The following is a 20,159-nucleotide window of genomic DNA, read 5'->3' on the forward strand; positions in this document are numbered from 1 at the left end:
AATACTAATATATATATATATATATATATATACAGGTGCTGGTCATATAATTAGAATATCATCAAAAAGTTGATTTATTTAACTAATTCCATTCAAAAAGTGAAACTTGTGTATTATATTCATTCATTACACACAAACTGATATATTTCAAAAGTTTATTTCTTTTAATTTTGATGATTAGAGCTTACAGCTCATGAAAGTCAAAAATCAGTATCTCAAAATATTAGAATATTACTTAAGACCAATACAAAGAAAGGATTTTAGAAATCTTGGCCAACTGAAAAGTATGAAAATGAAAAGTATGAGCATGTACAGCACTCAATACTTAGTTGTGGCTCCTTTGCCTGAATTACTGCAGCAATGCGGCGTGGCATGGAGTCGATCAGTCTGTGGCACTGCTCAGGTGTTATGAGAGCCCAGGTTGCTCTGATAGTGGCCTTCAGCTCATCTGCATTGTTGGGTCTGGTGTCTCTCATCTTCCTCTTGACAATACCCCACAGATTCTCTATGGGGTTCAGGTCAGGCGAGTTTGCTGGCCAATCAAGCACAGTAACACTATGGTCATTGAACCAGCTTTTGGTACCTTTGGCAGTGTGGGCAGGTGCCAAGTCCTGCTGGAAAATGAAATCAGCATCTCCATAAAGCTTGTCAACAGAAGGAAGCATGAAGTGCTCTAAAATTTCCTGGTAGATGGCTGCGTTGACTGTGGACATCAGAAAACACAGTGGACCAACACCAGCAGATGACATGGCAGCCCAAATCATCACTGACTGTGGAAACTTCACACTGGACTTCAAGCAACATGGATTCTGTGCCTCTCCACTCTTCCTTCAGACTCTGGGACCTTGATTTCCAAATGAAATGTAAAATTTACTTTCATCTGAAAAGAGGTCTTTGGACCACTGAGCAACAGTCCAGTTCTTTTTCTCCACAGCCCAGGTAAGATGCTTCTGACGTTGTCTCTGGTTCAGAAGTGGCTTGGTCGCCCTTTTCCTGAAGACGTCTGAGCGTGGTGACTCTTGATGCACTGACTCCAGCTTCAGTTCTCTCCTTGTGAAGCTCTCACAAGTGTTTGAATCGGCTTTGCTTGACTGTATTCTCAAGCTTGCGGTCATCCCTGTTGCTTCTGCACCTTTTCCTACCCAAATTCTTCCTTCCAGTCAACTTTGCATTTAATATGCTTTGATACAGCACTCTGTAAACAGCCATACCTTTCAGTAATGACCTTCTGTGACTTACCCTCTTTGTGGAGGGTGTCAATGTTCGTCTTCTGGATCATTGCCAAGTCAGCAGTCTTCCCCATTATTGTGGTTTCAAAGAACAAGAGATACCCAGAATTTATACTGTAGGGATGGTCATTTATTCAAACTCAAATGTAAATATTCTAATATTTTGAGATACTGATTTTTGACTTTCATGAGCTGTAAGCTCTAATCATCAAAATTAAAAGAAATAAACATTTGAAATATATCAGTCTGTGTGTAATGAATGAATATAATATACAAGTTTCACTTTTTGAATGGAATTAGTGAAATAAATCAACTTTTTGATGATATTCTAATTATATGACCAGCACCTGTATATACTTTAGTAAGTCAGTGAAGCTGGAAATGACTGACCTCTGATGGCAACCTCTGGAGGTGGTGCTGCAGGTCCTATAGATGCCTTCATATTTCAGTGTGGTCATGAAGTAATTGTCAAAGAATGGAGCTTCTTTAAAGGAGGATTTCAAAATCAGATCCCAGTTCAACTGAATTTTTATTATTCCAAGATTAAAGAGCCGGTAACATTTGTAAAACTGAATCACTATTTCTTCAGACAGTGCCCCGTGAAATGTTTGGCAGGATTCATTTGTAAAATTAATTTCAGTTAACAAACTTTGTTCTTTACCAAAGTCTGGCATGCTTAATGACAAACAAAACGCTCTGTATGTAATCAGGTAGACTTAACTTTTTAAAACTTTTACAATGACAAAATAGTATAAAAAATAGGACAATATATATATATATATATATATATAAACAGAAAAAAGTTAATTATTGCATAATAATTGCTTAAAATAGACTAATTATTTTGAAGGGTGTGTACATTATTGGGGGGGATGAGATTCAGAATTTCTTTGTATTGATGGTTTAGATTGATAAGATAAGACTTATTATCTTAAGACTTAAGCTCCATTAGCATTTATTATTGACTCCAAACAGTATTACAGGTGTGTGTGTGCTAAGACACAAAGTTCATGAAAGAGTAGGTTTGTAATAGAATGTCTGATATTTAGAGTTCATGTTTTTGGATTCTAGCCAAGTGTAGTTTATCTATGCAAAGTTTATCAGGATATTCAGGCCATAGCTAACAATAAAGTTCATTGCTCTTTGTACCGTATATCATTTATTTTGGAAAAAGGATTTTTAATATTAAAACGTGGGAGGATTCAAACTCTAGTTAGTTCACATCTGTCTTTACAAAAGTTTATTTCATTAGACAGAAAGGTTAAGACCTATATAGAGAACTAATCAAATTCATTAAAGAGGAGAGAAAACTGATGGATCCATAAAGACCCAGTGTATAAATAGCCCTTGTTAAAGATGGGAATTAAAAGCACATGTTTTCTCATTAGCTGCTTATCAGCATCATCTTCCAAACTCCAATGCCAAGCATTTTCTAAGTAAAATCTTTTTTATTGCAAGAAAATGACAGGAAAGACCACATGCATGATGTGAAATGTCAGAATCCCTTGTTTTTCAAAGGCTGTTTTCATAGCCAGCATTTTATGCATCCTCAGTACAAACAATGGAATAATATTCTCGCATTTTTCTAATAATTTGACAAAATTACAGCTTTGAATTACAGGTTGAAATTGTTGCACAATAAAATACTACTTTTTTAATTTGTGTAATTTTGTTCACACATCACATATGTGACCCTGGACCACAAAACCAGTCATAAGTAGCACGGGTATATTTGTAGCAATAGCCAAACATACATTGCATGGGTCAAAATGATCGATTTTTCTTTTCTTTGCCAAAAATCATTAGGATATTAAGTAAAGATCATGTTCCATGAAGATATTTTGTAAATTTCCTACTGTAAATATATGAAAAATAAATTTTTGATTAGAAATATGGATGTCTAAGGACTTCATTTGGACAACTTTAAAGGCAATTTTCTCAATATTTTTTAATTTTGTTTGCACCCTCAGATTCCAGATTTTCAAATAGTTGTATCTCGTCCAAATATTGTCCTATCCTAACAAACCATACATCAATGGAAAGCTTATCAGCAGCTTTGATGTATAAATCAAATAACAACAAAATAACAAATAAAATAACAACAAAATTTAAACAAAATTGACCCTTATGACTGGTTTTGTTGTCCAGGGACAGGGTCTCAGACATGCTCTATTGCCTCAGGCTTTTATGTACTGTAGCTTTCACTAAGTTTTAGTAAAACTTTATTAAGGCCAAAATTATTTAATGTGGTGGAAATGCCTACAGCTGAGAGAGAGTCATATGAAATCTTTTTTTATTATTATTTTTTTTACAATACATTTTTCACACAATAAACATTAAAATTGTGATTTTTTGTTTTGTTTAGATTATCATCCTTTTAAACATAATAATTAATGTTTTATTAAATGTTCAAAGTTTAAAAGACTTAAATGACCAAAGTACTAGGCTACAGTCTGCACGCAGAAGTAGCAAAAATAAATTAATTAATTAATTGTAAGCGCGCATGGAAAAAACGTTTCCAAGACAGTTACAGCGATCTTTATATACCAAAACAGAGTAATAAAACAAAAAAAAAATCCCAATAACGCCCTTCTGTGGTGAGGAGTCGCAGACTTCAGCAACCTCCGTAGGAAGTCCTTCCTCGATAAAGAAAAACTGAAGGGAGTGCGGAAGTGAAACACAAGTTGGCCACACAAAGGACGCGCGAACGGTATAAACACAGCACATTAAATCAACCACCCGAGGTATGTTACTCTTAAATATTAATCAATACTGTTATCACACACACACAATAGATCGCAGTACATGTTGCAGTGTGTTTGTATCGATAGTTCTGCGTTGATCAATTCTGTTAGCTTAGTTAGACTTGACTTTGGTTTACTTTCGCTTTTCTTAGCGTGAACACCAGCTATCGACGCGTCGTTACTTTGTTTCCTTTGCAGTGCCACATATATTTATCTTTGCTGATTTCTAAACGCTTTTATCGCTAAACTGTTTTATATACCTCTCGTTTTCAGATTTAGCTACAGTATATACAGTATGGCCACCACAGACACGGTGTACAATGTCACAACAACAGCGCAGGAGCCCAAATCCAGAAAATGGATCATCGTGCCTTCAGAGAACTTGGACAAAGTTAGATTCGTGATCAAAGTGATTCAAGTGGTAAGCAGCACGTTTCATGTTTTGTCTGAAAACACAGTGTTTGGACGCAAATGTGACCACATGCATTGCATGCACTGTGATCATAATTTATACAGATCTCTTTTAAATTTCTAATATAGCTATATATGCATTTTCCTTTATAGTAGCCTAATGTAAAATACTCAGCCACTTTTTTAACCCTTCAAACCTAAGTACATTGGGACATGGTTTGAATAAGGGGTCATTATTGTGAATAAGTGGTTAATCTGGTTTAAAGACCGTTCAAAACACAATTCAAGTTCAGTTAGCATTATTGGGAAAGTGTGTGAGTTTCCATAAAAGTGCATAATAGTAAACAAGAACGCTGGGAGTTCATTAACCTCTAAAAGGTGTGGCTAAAATATGACTACTGATGCTTTATAGTGTTCATTAGAATATTGTGGTTTCTGTTACGTGCTAATGAAAGATTCTGCTGAATAAATCCATCGGCCTGTCACACACATCCTTGAGAATGCAAATGATGTTTAACAAGTCCTTGGGTGCGAGTGAGGAATGGCAACTTATTTGCCTGCATTTAATAATTACAAGCTTATTTTCTAAACAAGCGTGACCATTTCTGCATCGCAGTCATATGCTGCTTGGTTGTTGCTCATGGGGCTTTTTGTACAGCTGTTGAGACTGTTGGACTTTATATGAGTTGAAGTTAGAAAATCCCTCAGTTTCCTTGGCATCTTCCTTATGTGTCAAACTGACTTCTATAATTTATGACGAAGCAGAACATGCATGCATCTTGGTTCACTAAGGAATACTACTGTTCGAGTGGCTCTTTAGTAGATATTGCTTGTGCTTTGCAAAGACATGCAATGGACTCATATGAGGCGAGGTCCTGGTTTATTTTGTGTGAGGTTCACCGTCATTCATTCATTGCAGTGTTTATGTTACTTGGCACACAATAAGCATTACACCATATCTTTTAAATCCCAAATACTGGTATGGGCTCAACAGGTTTGTGCAAAACCTTATGCTTAATTTGAAAAGATATGAGAAATGCATATGTGCATATTTGATTTGAAGGGTTACCAAGAAATGGTGCAGAATCCATTTTTTTTTCTTATGCATTTTAAGTCATAGAATTTCTTTGTTTTAAAATAAATTTATTTTCCGGGATAAATTAGATTTTAAGTCCCTGATTTTTCAATGTGGTCTGAAATTTTCAGACTACATATTTAATCATCTTGATCTTTAGCTTTTAGCATCAAATCTTCTCAGGGTGTTTCAAATTGATTGTCACCTATTCTAAGGGTTTGAGTTTGAATTTGCAAGGTCACAGCTAGAAAGACCAAAGGGCGTTGTCTGCTTGCATGTGACAAACTAAGTGATATCAGGTGTAAGAAATGACTGCCTGCCTTTAAACTGTTAATGCAGTTAGAGAGCAGATGCTAAATTCAATTACCATCTCATTCTTAACTTTCACAGTATGTTGTGGTGGGTCAAGGGCGTAAATGACATTTCAAAATAGCATACTATACTGCAAGAATCTTTAAGTACAGGGAAGTACGCTTCAGAACACATTAAATTTAGCCAGTAATTACCACATAGAGGTCAACATTGAGACAAATACACTCTTTATAAGTAATTGCCCGTACAGTCCAGGGCCTGGTCTCATGCTTTTCAGGAAATTCGATTTTATCAAGTGTTTCTCCTGCAGTGTATTCAGGGAAATTGCCACTGGAGTTTTTTGTCCATGCACCCAAGTGTTGTTCTCATGACACTGAACAGTATGTTATTAATCAGAACAGAGACTTGCTTTTTAATCATATACAGTTCAAATGGTATACAAATGTAAATGAAAATTAAAAAATGTGCACAATACTTTTTCTTTCTCAAGTTTTAAGTTATATAATCATATTTATTTTTTTATGATTGTGATTGTTCATTAGCTGGTGTCTTCTGGATGACCTTGAAATTCCCTACTTTTAATTTCCTTTTCCACTTAGCCACTGACATAACAATACTGGAACACTTTGGTACTTCCCAGATGAAACCTCATCTAGATCAATTGCTGAAGCTGGTTCTTAGAGGCCCTTCAGTGAGAAGAGTATCTTTCCTCATCTACCTCCAAACCACTTTATCAAACTATTGCCCACAAACCATAACGTATTTTTTTGTGTGCTACAAAAACCACAGTCTGTCACAAGTGACTACTGTATTGTGAAGAAATGCTTTGATTGGCTGTGGACGGTCTATTCCAAAATGTTGATCGATTTCAGCTCTTTAACTTTACATTTTTATGCATGTTTTCCAGGAATGAAGCTTTGTTCGTTTCAGTTTCACACTGTAATTGTTTCTTTGTGGTTTCAGCATGCTTGGTTATGTTTTAGGTCATTTCATAAATGTCTAAATTAAGCCCCCTTTTGGGTGGTGAACAGCAGCTGTTCTATCTGGCTTGTTTGGATGGAGGATTTCGAATGGATTCTGTGCGGTAGCGATAAGGTTCTGCTTCTTAAGCGACAATAACAGTTGCATGTGAACCTACCCTGTTCCTTCCTAGCAGTCAGGGCTGTCAAAGCTTGAAACAGACGTTATGAGTCAGACGTGTGGGTTAGTCTGGCTTTGTCATTTTGACGTTGCTTCTCTGAAATTTTCTTTTGTGTAACTGAGCACGCTGTTAGGATTTCTACTTCCTCCTACCAGTTATACAGATTTTCCCATTTTTTTCCCCCTTAAAACTGTTTTCTTTTTACCAGTTGAATGTCATATACCAGCTGTTTGTTATAAAAGATTGATGTTTTATTATTTTTTTTCTTTTTTCTCTGCTCCCCTTTGTCGTAGTGATTTATGAATGTATATTTTATATTCTCAAACTGTATTAAAACTCTAAGCGTATTGCTATGCCTTTTATTATTATTATTTAAAGACATTATTTCACTACCAACCCCAGAGTTTTAACAGCAGAGATGTTGTTGACATTCGCCACAAACAATGGTGAGAGTTATTTTGAGGGATTTCTCTTTATAGTACATTTGAGTAACTTTATAGCATGACTACTACATCATTTACAGTCTGATTTTTTTTTTTTTTTTTTTTTTTTTGCCAGTTTCAGTTCGCTAAAGGGAAATTGAGTGGATGGTCTCCTGGAATTGATGTAACATTGAAAATTTAACCTTTGGACTGGAAGACCTTTTAATAGTGTACATGTGTCATAGAGCTCAGGATGATGAATGTCACTCTGTGGAGTGAATGTCCTGGGTAAATAGCTTATTCTCACTGTTGGGTATCCCCTACCTGATGCTGATGCATTTATATCACACCTGGTTTTCTCTCACCTTCGAATTGTGACTGAGGATGCATGTTCTCTAACAGAGTGTTAAATACAATATTTTGTCTCTTAGGCAAATCTAAAACACCCAAATCATTCATATTGTCTTGTATACAGGATAGAGTTATTGAAATGGAAAAATAAGCTGATACTGCCACCTGGTGGTTAAGTAATGCACTTGGATTTGTGTCCCCTCAGCTTCTTTCCTTTGTGGCTTTTGTGATGGAGGAGGTCGTGACCAACTGTTCGCAATGTGGACCACTCTACTTTTTTGAATTTGTCAGTTGCACAGCCTTCCTCTTCACACTGCTGCTCCTCATCCTCCTGGCCACACCGCTCCACCAGAGAGTTGGAATTAACAGCTGGCCTATTCTGGTAAGTCAAAAAACACTACTAATTAATTTGTACAATATTACAATGTGCAAATGTTAAATACAATAAAAACTTTAGAATATTATATTAATTATATTTTTTGTTATACATTTTGTGTTTTATACTAAAATGTTTGACCGCTCCTGACCAGTTAGAATCACTTATTTCAGAGGATACAATTTTATCCAATGTACAGTTAAAATTCTTTTCATTTTTCCATAGGATTTTGGATACACATTAGCCATAGCAATCCTGTTTCTCCTTGCCAGCATTGTGTTTGCGGCAGACAATGGTCAGACGGGTGTGGAGCAGGGCGCAGTGGTATGATGGCGCTAGATTTGTATTTTAGTTAATATGACAAAATAGCTGCTACTGACCGGCTAGCATTTAACTGTCTTTCCTGTATTACAGGCATTTGGCTTCCTGGCCACAGTGGCCTTCTTTATTGACTTCGGTTTGTTCGTGAAAAACCGTGGTAATCCTTGCCGAAAGGGAAACAACCAACAAGCAGACAACATACCCAGACCAGAGAGTGAGAAACTTAATGCTAATGGAACTGACTCGGTGAACTGAAACATTTTACCAGCAGTCTGCTGCCGTATTCAAAAGCTTTTTCCCATTTGACCAACAATTGTTTTATACATGAGAAACGTTTTTACCCAAAGCAAAAAAATTCCTAATATTTCCATTTCAGTCAGTTACTAACTGGCATGTTTTATATTGTGCCTGAATTATTTTTATATTTTTCATAAGTCGTAATTTTACAAGTAGACAACATTCTTACATGGCGATTTCTCTGTGTGGGGATCGTTTTATTTTCACACAGATATCCTTTTGTAAAGCAAACAAAAAATATTTTGGCCATACAGAGTATACTTTTGTATGATTACACAAAAAAAATGAATTATGAATTAACAAGTACAAAAACATGCACTGTATTTCTTGAAGTACTCATTCCTGATTGTTTTTATAGTTATATATGCATTCCTGAAATAATTTATTTTGGAGAAAAATCAGGGTTTGATCATGTTGACAATAACGATTTATTATTGATTTACGGCACAGGAATATGAATATAATATTGGATAAGAAGCTAAAAAAATCATGAATTTTTTTTTTTTAACACTTGCACTGTATACACAAATGTCATTAAATTACTGTAAAGATGTTTAGTGAGCTGTTGAAATGAATGAGGCGACGGCAAGATGAAGATGTTATGGCCCTGTGATTATAATATTTTGCTGTGCAAGGGACGTCAGGGGTGTACAGTCATAGTTTTTGTTTTCCCTTTTATTGAAACGTCATTTTTGTATTGTGTGGAACTAGAAATGTTGTATATTTTTTTTTTTGTGCTTTATCTTGTTCCATGTGAGCCCAGATCGTGTTTTTGAGAGAAACGTTAAATCTAATGGAAGTTTAATACCTTGACAGATATTTGTCTTTATTTGGAGGTATGTGCGTTTAGGCCCAAATGTGTTTGTTTAAATGCCCTCGGAGATGAACGGACTGCAAGTTTTCTGAGACACTAATCTGCCTTACGCTTCTACCCTCCTGTGTTGTACAACTGACTGCTGCTTTCTGTGTTAATTAAGCATTGTGTATATTTTAAATACTGATATAGTGTTGATGCTTTTAAAAAAGCCACTGTCTTAAGATATGGATCAGTCATCTGCTAAGTTTAATTATTGCTAAGGATTTTGTTGATTTCTAAAATGAATAGTCTAGTGGGTCTGTTTGAATACCGGCATTGTTTCTACAAAAGGTCACATGGAACATTTTACAGCACTGTTTTTGTAAACATCTCTCCATTCCAGTTAAGCAATAAATAGCTCCTGGGCTCCGAATATCAGACTCCTTTTATGTGTGGCCTGTTTGGAAACATGCTTGTTAAGGCTTGGCAAATCAGTGATTTATAGCTGGTTCAATCACATGCGCAGCCTGTATCCGAAATATTGGAATAGTGACTTTATTATAGATTAATTTATTTTGCCTGTAAAAACGGTCGAGTACATTAATTTATGCTGCTATCTTGCATGTTTGTACCTGTTTCTGTATCTAAATATATCACACGTATATCAATGTTTATTGTTAATTTATTTTATGTGCGTTTTCGTGGTATGGAGACGAGCTGGATTTTTGTAAAATTTTATTTCTCTGAAGCTAACACTAGATGTCGCTGCCTGCACGGTTACCATCTACCGATGACCAAACAATTGCCTTTGAAGACGATTTTCACTTCAGGTAGGCATAAATTATGCTTTTTGGTTGGATAACAATTTTAACTTTTTAAGTGACGTTTTGCATATAAAGTAAATGTTTTATAATAGGACCCTGTCCAGCCAAATTGAGCTTGAAAGTGCCCAAAACTCATATAAAATCAGCCAACTGACTGCAGGAACCATTTCAGATCAGCAAATTAGATCATTACAGGCTCAATAAGATGCATGTTTATTTTTCACTTTGTTGGAAAAAAACAGCCTAAGCTGATTTGGTGATCTGGTTTTAGGGCACTTTTTAGTCGTTTAGGCTGGGTGACCTGCTAAACCAGTCGAGCATCATTGGGCACCGGCTAGAACACCAGTTTAGACTGGATTAATGTGTGTGTTTTTATTTATTTATTGTTTTAGGATAGGCTATTTCATAAAGGTGATGTAATTTGCATATAGGCTACTTAAAAACTCAAATAGATAAATCCGCAATTATGATCAAGACTTACTGGTGCATCTCAATAAATTAGTATGTCGTGGAAATGTTCATTTATTTTAGTAATTCAACTCAAATTGTGAAACTCTTGTATTGCATAAATTCAATGCACACAGGCTGAAGTAGTTTAAGTCTTTGGTTCTTTTAATTGTGATGATTTTGGCTCACATTTAACAAAAACCCACCAATTCACTATCTCAACAAATTAGAATATGGTGACATGCCAATCAGCTAATCAACTCAAAACACCTGCAGAGGTTTCCTGAACCTTCAAAATGGTCTCTCAGTTTGGTTCACTAGCTATACAATCATGGGGAAGACTGCTGATCTGACAGTTGTCCAGAAGACAATCATTGACACCCTTCACAAGGAGGGTAAGCCACAAACATTCATTGCCAAAGAAGCTGGCTGTTCACAGAGTGCTGTATCCAAGCATGTTAACAGAAAGTTGAGTGGAAGGAAAAAGTGTGGAAGAAAAAGATGTACAACCAACCGAGTGAACCGCAGCCTTATGAGGATTGTCAAGCAAAATCGATTCAAGAATTTGGGCGAACTTCACAAGGAATGGACTGAGGCTGGGGTCAAGGCATCAAGAGCCACCACACACAGACGTGTCAAGGAATTTGGCTACAGTTGTCGTATTCCTCTTGTTAAGCCACTCCTGAACCACAGACAACGTCACAGGCATCTTACCTGGGCTAAGGAGAAGAAGAACTGGACTGTTTCCCAGTGGTCCAAAGTCCTCTTTTCAGATGAGCAAGTTTTGTATTTCATTTGGAAACCAAGGTCCTAGAGTCTGGAGGAAGGGTGGAGAAGCTCATAGCCCAAGTTGCTTGAAGTCCAGTGTTAAGTTTCCACAGTCTGTGATGATTTGGGGTGTCATCTGTCATCTGCTGGTGTTGGTCCATTGTGTTTTTTGAAAATCAAAGTCACTGCACCCATTTACCAAGAAATTTTGGAGCACTTCATGCTTCCTTCTGCTAACCAGCTTTTTAAAGATGCTGATTTCATTTTCCAGCAGGATTTGGCACCTGCCCACACTGCCAAAAGCACCAAAAGTTGGTTAAATGACCATGGTGTTGGTGTGCTTGACTGGCCAGCAAACTCACCAGACCTGAACCCCATAGATAGAGAGATCTATGGGGTGTTGTCAAGAGGAAAATGAGAACCCAGAGACCAAAAAATGCAGATGAGCTGAAGGCCACTGTCAAAGAAACCTGGGCTTCCATACCACCTCAGCAGTGCCACAAACTGATCACCTCCATGCTACGCCGAATCGGGGCAGTAATTAAAGCAAAAGGAGCCCCTACCAAGTATTGAGTACATATACAGTAAATGAACATACTTTCCAGAAGGCCAACAATTCACTAAAAAATAATTTTTTATTGGTCTTATGAAGTATTCTAATTTGTTGAGATAGTGAATTGGTGGGTTTTTGTTAAATGTGAGCCAAAATCATCACAATTAAAAGAACCAAAGACTTAAACTACTTCAGTCTGTGTGCATTGAATTTATTTAATACACGAGTTTCACAATTTGAGTTGAATTACTGAAATAAATGAACTTTTCCACGACATTCTAATTTATTGAGATGCACCTGTATTTTATGTTTATATTTATATATATATATAAAATATGGTACGTTTTAGTTTTAATTAAGGAGAATGAGCAAAAATCGAGTCTGTTTACCTGTAGTACCTCCCCTTAAAGTCCGCCGAACCGCAGAAAGAATCCTCTGTTGCGCGTGAAGGGGAGGGACCGAGATGCACGCGCTGTACTTTACTTTCATTCATCTGCACAGCGGCTAGAGGATGGAGCTCGACTCCTTGTGTGGAGCGCATGTCTGCTCAGTGCTCTGTGTTTGATGACAAGCAGCGAAGCAACAATTTACCTGGAATTATTTTTCATGTTCGTTAAAGGTGAGTGAAACGCTCTCTCACCTATCACTGCAGTAGCGCTCGCGAGCGCAGGTGCCTCAGACAGAAGCTCTCGCTTTTATTTGCACTCTAATCACTTTAAAGTAAAAGAGGATGTGGATTATTTTTGTTAATAACTTACAGTAGTAGAGAACTTGATTAGAGGCACTTCTGCTTCAGGTAATGTCTGATAGTCTGTTTATGAAGTTCTTAATATGTTGTGTAGCGTTTTTTTGTGCGTTACTCTGCTTACCGGTTTTACATTTAAGTTTTTAATGAATTCGAAGCCTGGAAAAATGTTGTGCTGTAAGATTAACAAGAGAAAAATACTGAAGTAAATTGCCTTTATTAATTGTTTAATTTGTTAAACTGCACACTTAACTTGGACACAAAACCGTTATGAAACCAGTTAACAAAATATTAGTTAAGTGGCTTTTAATTACAACAAATAAGTCAAATTTTATTTAAAAAGTATATTTATACTAAACTTTTAAAAGTACTTTAAATTCAACCAAGATGTTTTCTTGGCACATCAGTCTTCATTTATAAAGATGCGATTCCTTCAGTGTCCAGATGGGGGTGAACAATTAAAGCAAGTAATATGAATGAGTTTATTTTACTTGAACATGTTTGTAGACATACTTTATTTTACTGCTAAAATAGCTGGATATTCAGGAGATCTCAGATATAGGAGCCAGAGAGAGGGAACATTAATAGCATATTGTAAATTCTGTAGGCTATATGGAAACATTGAACCGCACCTCTGGTGGAGCTTTACTGTAAAAATACAGTGACCACGTTGCAATGAGTGTATTTAATTAAATATGAAGTTACTGTACCAAATGTACTGGTAAAAACGTGGCATGATAAAAAATCACAATGACTTTTGATCTTTTCTGTACCAATATCTCACAGTAAAATTACATTCATTATCTTTTAAAATATAGGCCTATATCTATTTTTACATATACACTTTTCAAAAGTTTGGGGGTTTCTTTTGAAAGAAACAAATACGTTAATGTAGCAAGGATGTAATTAATCAAAAGTGACAGTAAAGACTGATATTTCAAAGATATGAGATATTGAATGCTGTTCTTTTGAACTTTATCAAAGAATCCAGAAAAAAAATGGTTTTCACAAAAATATTAAACCACACAACATCTGTATATTAGAATGATTTCTGAAGGATCATGTGACACTAAAGACTGGATTAATTGCTGCTGAAAATTCAGTTTTGCCATCACATGAATAAATTACATATTAAAATACAAAATAGTTATTTTAAATTATAATAATTATATTTCACAATGTTACTGTTTTCACTGTGTTTTTGATCAAACAAATGAAGTTGTGGTAAGCATAAGGAACGTCTTTCAAAAACGGTAAAAAACAAAAACAAAAAAAAAATCTACTGACCCCAAACTTTTGAATGGCAGTGTATATGGTAAGGTTTGTTTGAGTCTTGGCTGTTGTTTCTAAGAACATTCCTAGAAATCTTGATTGTACAGTAATTGTGGAGTTTATATCTCATATAACATTCAAGTGTTTTTTGGTTTTCAGTTTTCCTTCATATCATTCCTATCTTTACATTCCTTTATCCAATATATATTTTAAATCATGTATGTAATCAATGAATAAATCAATAAAATCAATATATATTTTAATTCACATTTCATCCCTGTAATTTAGTTGTGAACCAAGGCTGATCCTTTTCAGGATTCCATCTTTTCATTAGGTCTTTGCTTACCGTTTCAAGGGTTCCTTGTGTGTCACAAGCAGTTAATGCTTCTCCATTTACAGAACGTGTTATGTCCCAACTAATTAGCCAACTTCCTAAAGAATAATGAGCTGATTCATTTTCAGTAGCTGCCTGCGGTCTTGTTCCTGTCCTCATGTAATCGAGCAGGCTGATGAGACGATCACATCCAAGTGAATAATTGGTTTGTTGTAAATGACTGGAAATAAGGCTAAATGAGCTGAGATGGCAGGATGCAAGACTCTGGTGAGATTCCTGTCGACTGCATCATTCATTCTCTGTTGAGAGCCATTATTGGTGTTTGTCAAATTAGGCACACTGGCTGTAAGGAGAGGAAATTACCTGCTGAGATGGGAGAGAAAAATGCGGTTATCATGTTGAGAGGAATGCGTAACACTGCAATGGGTTTCAAAGGTTGCATCTGATGTGGCACTCCTGTTTGTTTTTAGCAAAAGTGAAATGATGCAGAATGCTTGATACTTAATTATAATAATGTGTTGACAAGTCATCATTAGAGTGTACTTAAAACCTTAATCAAACTTCACTGAAGTTTAGAAAACAGTATTTTATGTCACATTAGTGGTTGTATAAACTACTGTTCAAATGGTTGGTCTCTGTAAGATATTTTAAATCTTTTGAAGGCTCATCAAGGCTGCATTTATTTGATCAGAAATACAGTAATATTGTGAAATAATTTTACAGTTTCAAATAACTGTTATTTAACTATATTTTAAAATATAATTTATTCTTGTAACAGCAAAGCTGAATTTTCAGCAGCAATTACTCCAGTCTACAGTGTCACATCATTCTTCAGAAATCATTCTAATAGACTGTAATTATCATATTGTCATTATCATATGTTTGTTTCTTTGATGAATGATTCTTTGATGAATAAAAGTTCAAATGAACAGCATTTATTTGACATAGATTTTTTTATCAATGTATATTTTAATCAATGTAAATCAATGCATAGGCCTAAATTCTTAAAAAAAACCCAAAAAAAGAATAGCAATGTATATTTGTTATCAAAAGACTGCAGGTTCGAATCTCAGACATTTAAGAGAAGTGTAGTATTTAGCATATTGCCAGGGCTGTTCTGTGCTCTTCATGATAATATTAATAATGCACTTGTTTGTTTTTGTATTTTTTTTTCTGCTTTGTTGGAAAATCTGTTGTGAAGCAAAACCATCTGAGAACCACCACCTTAAATCATCTTCTAAATCAAGATTAACCATGTGTTCTTGAATTCTAAGAGATCACATTGTTGTTTTTTACCATCTGGCAAACATGGCATGATTTGCATGTATTATTTATATTGCTTTTTGACAAACTCCAACAAGCCATATTTTCTGTCTTTAATATAAGAATAATCAAAGCCACAAGGCTCTGGAGATGACTCGTGGCCTCTGCCTCTGCAGAAATGATTAAGTACCCAGATCCTGTTCCTGCTGGGAACAAACAGAGTGGGCTTCACCTCACACATACAGGTTCATTCATCAACAACGCTGTTGATTTTTACATTGAGATCATCATGAAGGGTTCAAACCAAACGCTTTACACTGTTTTTAAACCCATTACTCATAGCACTAAGAAACTGACAGGGGAGGAATAGAGCCCATGTCATTTAAACAGGGATCTTAAGCGCGCAGTTGCACACACAACTCTTCAATTTTGATGATTTGAACAAGCTAAATTACTTTATTGCTTATTCCTGAATCTATTGCCCAGAACATATCACCACAACATTCAAAACTGTCAGCTGTCATGTTGCGTGCTGATGCATTTGATATATTACCTACTGACATAATCTCATTAATATTCATATGTATGCATATGTAAAGTGTAGTTTGCACAAATTGTTTTTGACAGCCTCCACTGTCAACCAAATATTTTTATAGCTTTGAATTGATTTTCTTATCATAAATTGGAATAAATATTTTTTTACGCTATTATATTTAATGCAGCTACTTTCTAGGCCTATTTTTTTTATTTAAACATGATTTTCTGTGTAATTATGCCACATAAAGAGTGCAAATGACTTTACTTTTATTAAAAGACCTATATGATTGTCATTTGTAAATACTTTCTATGACAAATGTTGCTTTGGTCAGTAATCAGTAATTGGGTCAGTGGGTATTTTATTTTATTTTTAAAAGAAATTAGAACTTTTATTGAACAAAGATGCATTAAATTAATCAGAAGTGACAATAGGGTATTTACATTTTTACAAAAATATTCTATTTCAAATGCTGTTCCTTTGAACTTTATATTCATCAAAGAATCCTGAAAAAATGTATGGTATTCACAAAAATAAATGTTTTCAACTTTGGTAATAATAATAAATGTATGTTGAGCAGAAAATCAGTATATTAGAATGATTTCTAAAGGATCGTATGACACTGAAGTCTGGAGTGACGGCTGCTGAAAATCCAGCATCACAGGATAAATAGTATTAGATTTTAAGAATGTCTCAGCATTCAAGATTTGCACATTGGATCTTGAATTACAGGGCTGTCAAAAGTGTTGAGTGTTGAACTTTTGGAGTCTTGCAGAGATGGTATATATCCATGATGACAGCTCCCCTGTGGAGACTCTCTGTATGATATGAGGGTATGAGAGGAAGGTTCACCAGGGAATCTGCCTTTTGTTTATGCTTGTTTATGATCTTGAAGCATAAGTGAAGTATATCTGCTGATGTAACATTGATTCCATCTCAAGAAACACCTGTTATAACACGTGACAGTGGAAAGGTTGTAGACATTACCTGTCAAAGTGAACAGCATAATCCAAACCAGCTCATCATTTGCTGAATAGCTGTTGCCACGCTAGCCCTTTATGCAGTGTTTTTGTTTGTTTATCTGTTACTTGATATTTTTACTGTATGACAAGCCTACATAATGTGTTTCTGCCAGGTAATTGCTTGTAAAATACTTGTCAAGGGAGATATCTGCCACGGCTAGCAGATAACCGTTCAGTAGTGCACGCTTGCCATCTGTTTACCTTGGCAGTTTTACATATGAAAACTGAAGCTCTTTTTTTAACTCACTCTGGATAAGAGCATCTGCTAAATTCCATTAAGGACAGTCAAATTAAAATTCTTAAGTCTTTATTTTCTCTTTTATGTTGGAACAAACTCAAATGCTCTGAAGTTTTTCTGTGGAACACACAAAAAGGAGTTTTTAAAGAGTCAAAACATTGATGAGAATGACAGTTCTTAGTAAACTTAGGCTGTCAAGATCCAAAAAAGGACTAAAAAATAAATAAATAAATCATATAAGCAGTCTATATGACTCGTGTGTCATATTTCTTAAAGATATAATTCACCAAAAAATGAAAATTTGCTGAAAATGTACTCACCCTCAGGCCATCCAAGATGTAGATTTGTTTCTTAATCAGAACAGATTTAGAGAAATTTAGGATTACATCACTTGCTCACCAATAGATCATTTGCAGTGAATGGGTGCCGTCAGAATGAGTTATAACAGCTGATATAAACATCAAAATAATCCACAAATAATCCACACTTCTCTAGTCTATCATGTCTTGTCAAGTGAAAATCGGTGTTTGCAATAAACAAAATGCATCAAGATGTTTTTAACTTCAAATTGTTGCTTCCAGCTAAAATACAAGTCCTCTATAATATTGCTTCCTACAGTGAAAAAGTCGTCTGAATCAGGAGAGACATATGCACAGACCACGCGCCGTTTACTAGCATAAACAGTCCAAAACAGTTCTAAACAAGGACCAAATTTTGTGGACCAAAATTGACGTTTCAAGTTAAAACGCCTTCTTACAGACATGTAGGTTTTCACTTTGGAAGACATTAATTGATGGACTGGAGTCGTGTGGATTACTTGTGGATTATTGTGATGTTTTAATCAGCTGTTTGGACTCTCATATTCTGACGGCACCCATTCACTGCAGAGGTTTCACTGGTGAACAAGCGATGTAATGCTAAATTTCTCCAAATCTGTTCTGATCAAGAAACAAACTCATCTACATCTTGGATGGCCTGAGGGTGAGTACGTTTTCAGCAAATTTTCATTTTTGGGTGACTATTCCTTTAAGTCTTAGCTGTTTTAAACTACTATTTTGTGTGTGTATGTTTTCCATGAAAAAAATAACAGCTTACAGGTTTGGAATGACATGAGGGTGCGTAAATAATTACAGAATCTTAACTTTTATATGAACTATCCCCTTTGATCTCTTAGTTTAAGTAATGTTACTATGAGAAGTTTCCATGGCATTAATTTATTCTTCATCATGCAAAACCCAGAATATCTAAACACTGAGCTTTTTGTCTGTTGGTGGGTTTTATATTGCCAAATAGGGGGATCTGAGCCATGATAGAGGTGATCACAGTCTCATAGTTCTGCCAAAGCAAATGAATAACTCTGAGCCAGAGAAGATTGTGTGGCAGAAATTAAGGGATTTCTTTGTGGTTTCCAAAAAGCGGTGTTCAAAAATCCGCCTCGTTTCTCAGCCCTACTTCCACCCTCCAAAAATCTATGATGCATGAAACATTTTGACTTCCGTTGCTTTAACAAGCAGGATACTGTATAGAAATGTTGTAGAAAGCAGAGTGCTATTAGAAGAACACAGTCAGATCAGCATCCCCCTCCATGATTACAGCTGTTGTAGCAGGGAGTTCCTCAAATTCTCATTCAGTCTCACCAGCAGTGGAGGAGACCGCATGTACCGGTGGAGTCTGTCACAGGAGCGCTGTTACCTGCCACGCCATCAGCTCCACTGTGTGGCTGTTCTCTTGAGACTGACACTTCACTGAGTACAGAGAGAGGGTTTCAGCCTTACCTGTATTCCCAGCATGTCCCAGCAGCCGTTAGGGATACCAAGTTTGTACATATTTCTCACGTTTCTAGCTTAGACAATACCTGTTTTAGACTTTGAGTTAGTCTTGGTGTTCCTTTCATATTTATGCATGATACATAGACATTTTAGATTAAGTTCCCTGATGTGTGGTACAGAATTTACAAATGAAACAGTATTTAGCAGGGCATAGTGTACTGTAGTTTAATGGGTGTTAATGAGAGAAACAGAAAAAAAGAGTCATATTTCACCTCAAAACCAAAAATAATGACAATCTAATGAGAATCTCCACTGAGAATAACTAAAAACAGAAAAGTAAATACCTGGATATATTATGAAAATGAGAATTAATGAGAAATGCAAAAAAAAAAATCAAACAGCATTTTCATTATGTAAAATAGCTTTTCTTACTTTTCTTAGCTTTTTTTCTTTTTGAATTTGGGAGAAAATGTGACCTGGACATGTTTTGTATGTGCTATATTCAACTTAACAACTGCACAACCTTGGTCTTGCAGAAGAGGCAAGACTTTCCAAAAGCGAATAAAATTATTACTGTTTTTGACCTTTTTATGCCATTTTTATTTATAGTATGGTAGCTAGATTGGACGAAGATGGGGGATTGCACTCTGATGAGCACTCTGTATTAGATTATTTATACAATAACCACAATTTGCAGTATAAAACTGCATACCGTATTTAGCATTATTTACCAGTTAGAAGGGGTTTAATCAGTTCCAGTGTTATCAGGGGGTCTAAATTAGCACTGAAGATTTCTTGAAAATTTTACTTCTGCTGCAGACGTTTTGTGTGTCTATATAAAGAAGCTCAGAGAGAGTCATTAACAGAGACAGAAATAGAGGGGAAACTGGCTGAGAAAACACTCAAAAATAGCA

The 20,159-nt window shown here is 35.6% G+C and overlaps 2 protein-coding genes across 3 annotated transcripts in view; both read left to right on the forward strand.

Moving 5' to 3' along the window:
- Window positions 1-3,821: 3,821 nt before the first annotated feature.
- On the forward strand, window positions 3,822-9,915 carry cmtm6 (CKLF-like MARVEL transmembrane domain containing 6). The gene is made up of 5 exons (XM_058745674.1): window positions 3,822-3,973; window positions 4,247-4,394; window positions 7,891-8,067; window positions 8,287-8,385; window positions 8,476-9,915. The coding sequence occupies exons 2-5, from the start codon at window positions 4,269-4,271 to the stop codon at window positions 8,635-8,637; spliced, it is 564 nt and encodes a 187-aa protein (XP_058601657.1). The 5' UTR covers window positions 3,822-3,973; window positions 4,247-4,268; the 3' UTR covers window positions 8,638-9,915.
- Window positions 9,916-10,286: 371 nt separating this feature from the next.
- Window positions 10,287-20,159, forward strand: part of cpne4a (copine IVa) — a 68,462-nt gene continuing 58,589 nt past the window's right edge. The window contains exons 1-2 of one of the 2 annotated variants that reach the window (XM_058747775.1): window positions 10,287-10,305; window positions 12,569-12,686. The gene's annotated coding sequence lies outside the window, so the exon portion shown is untranslated. Of the gene's footprint in view, window positions 10,306-12,521; window positions 12,687-20,159 lie in introns of those variants that run through there. The other variant, XM_058747774.1, reaches the window with a different exon arrangement.

The sequence above is a fragment of the Onychostoma macrolepis genome, chromosome 16 (genome assembly GCF_012432095.1).
Source record: "Onychostoma macrolepis isolate SWU-2019 chromosome 16, ASM1243209v1, whole genome shotgun sequence".
Classification (NCBI taxonomy): domain Eukaryota; kingdom Metazoa; phylum Chordata; class Actinopteri; order Cypriniformes; family Cyprinidae; genus Onychostoma; species Onychostoma macrolepis.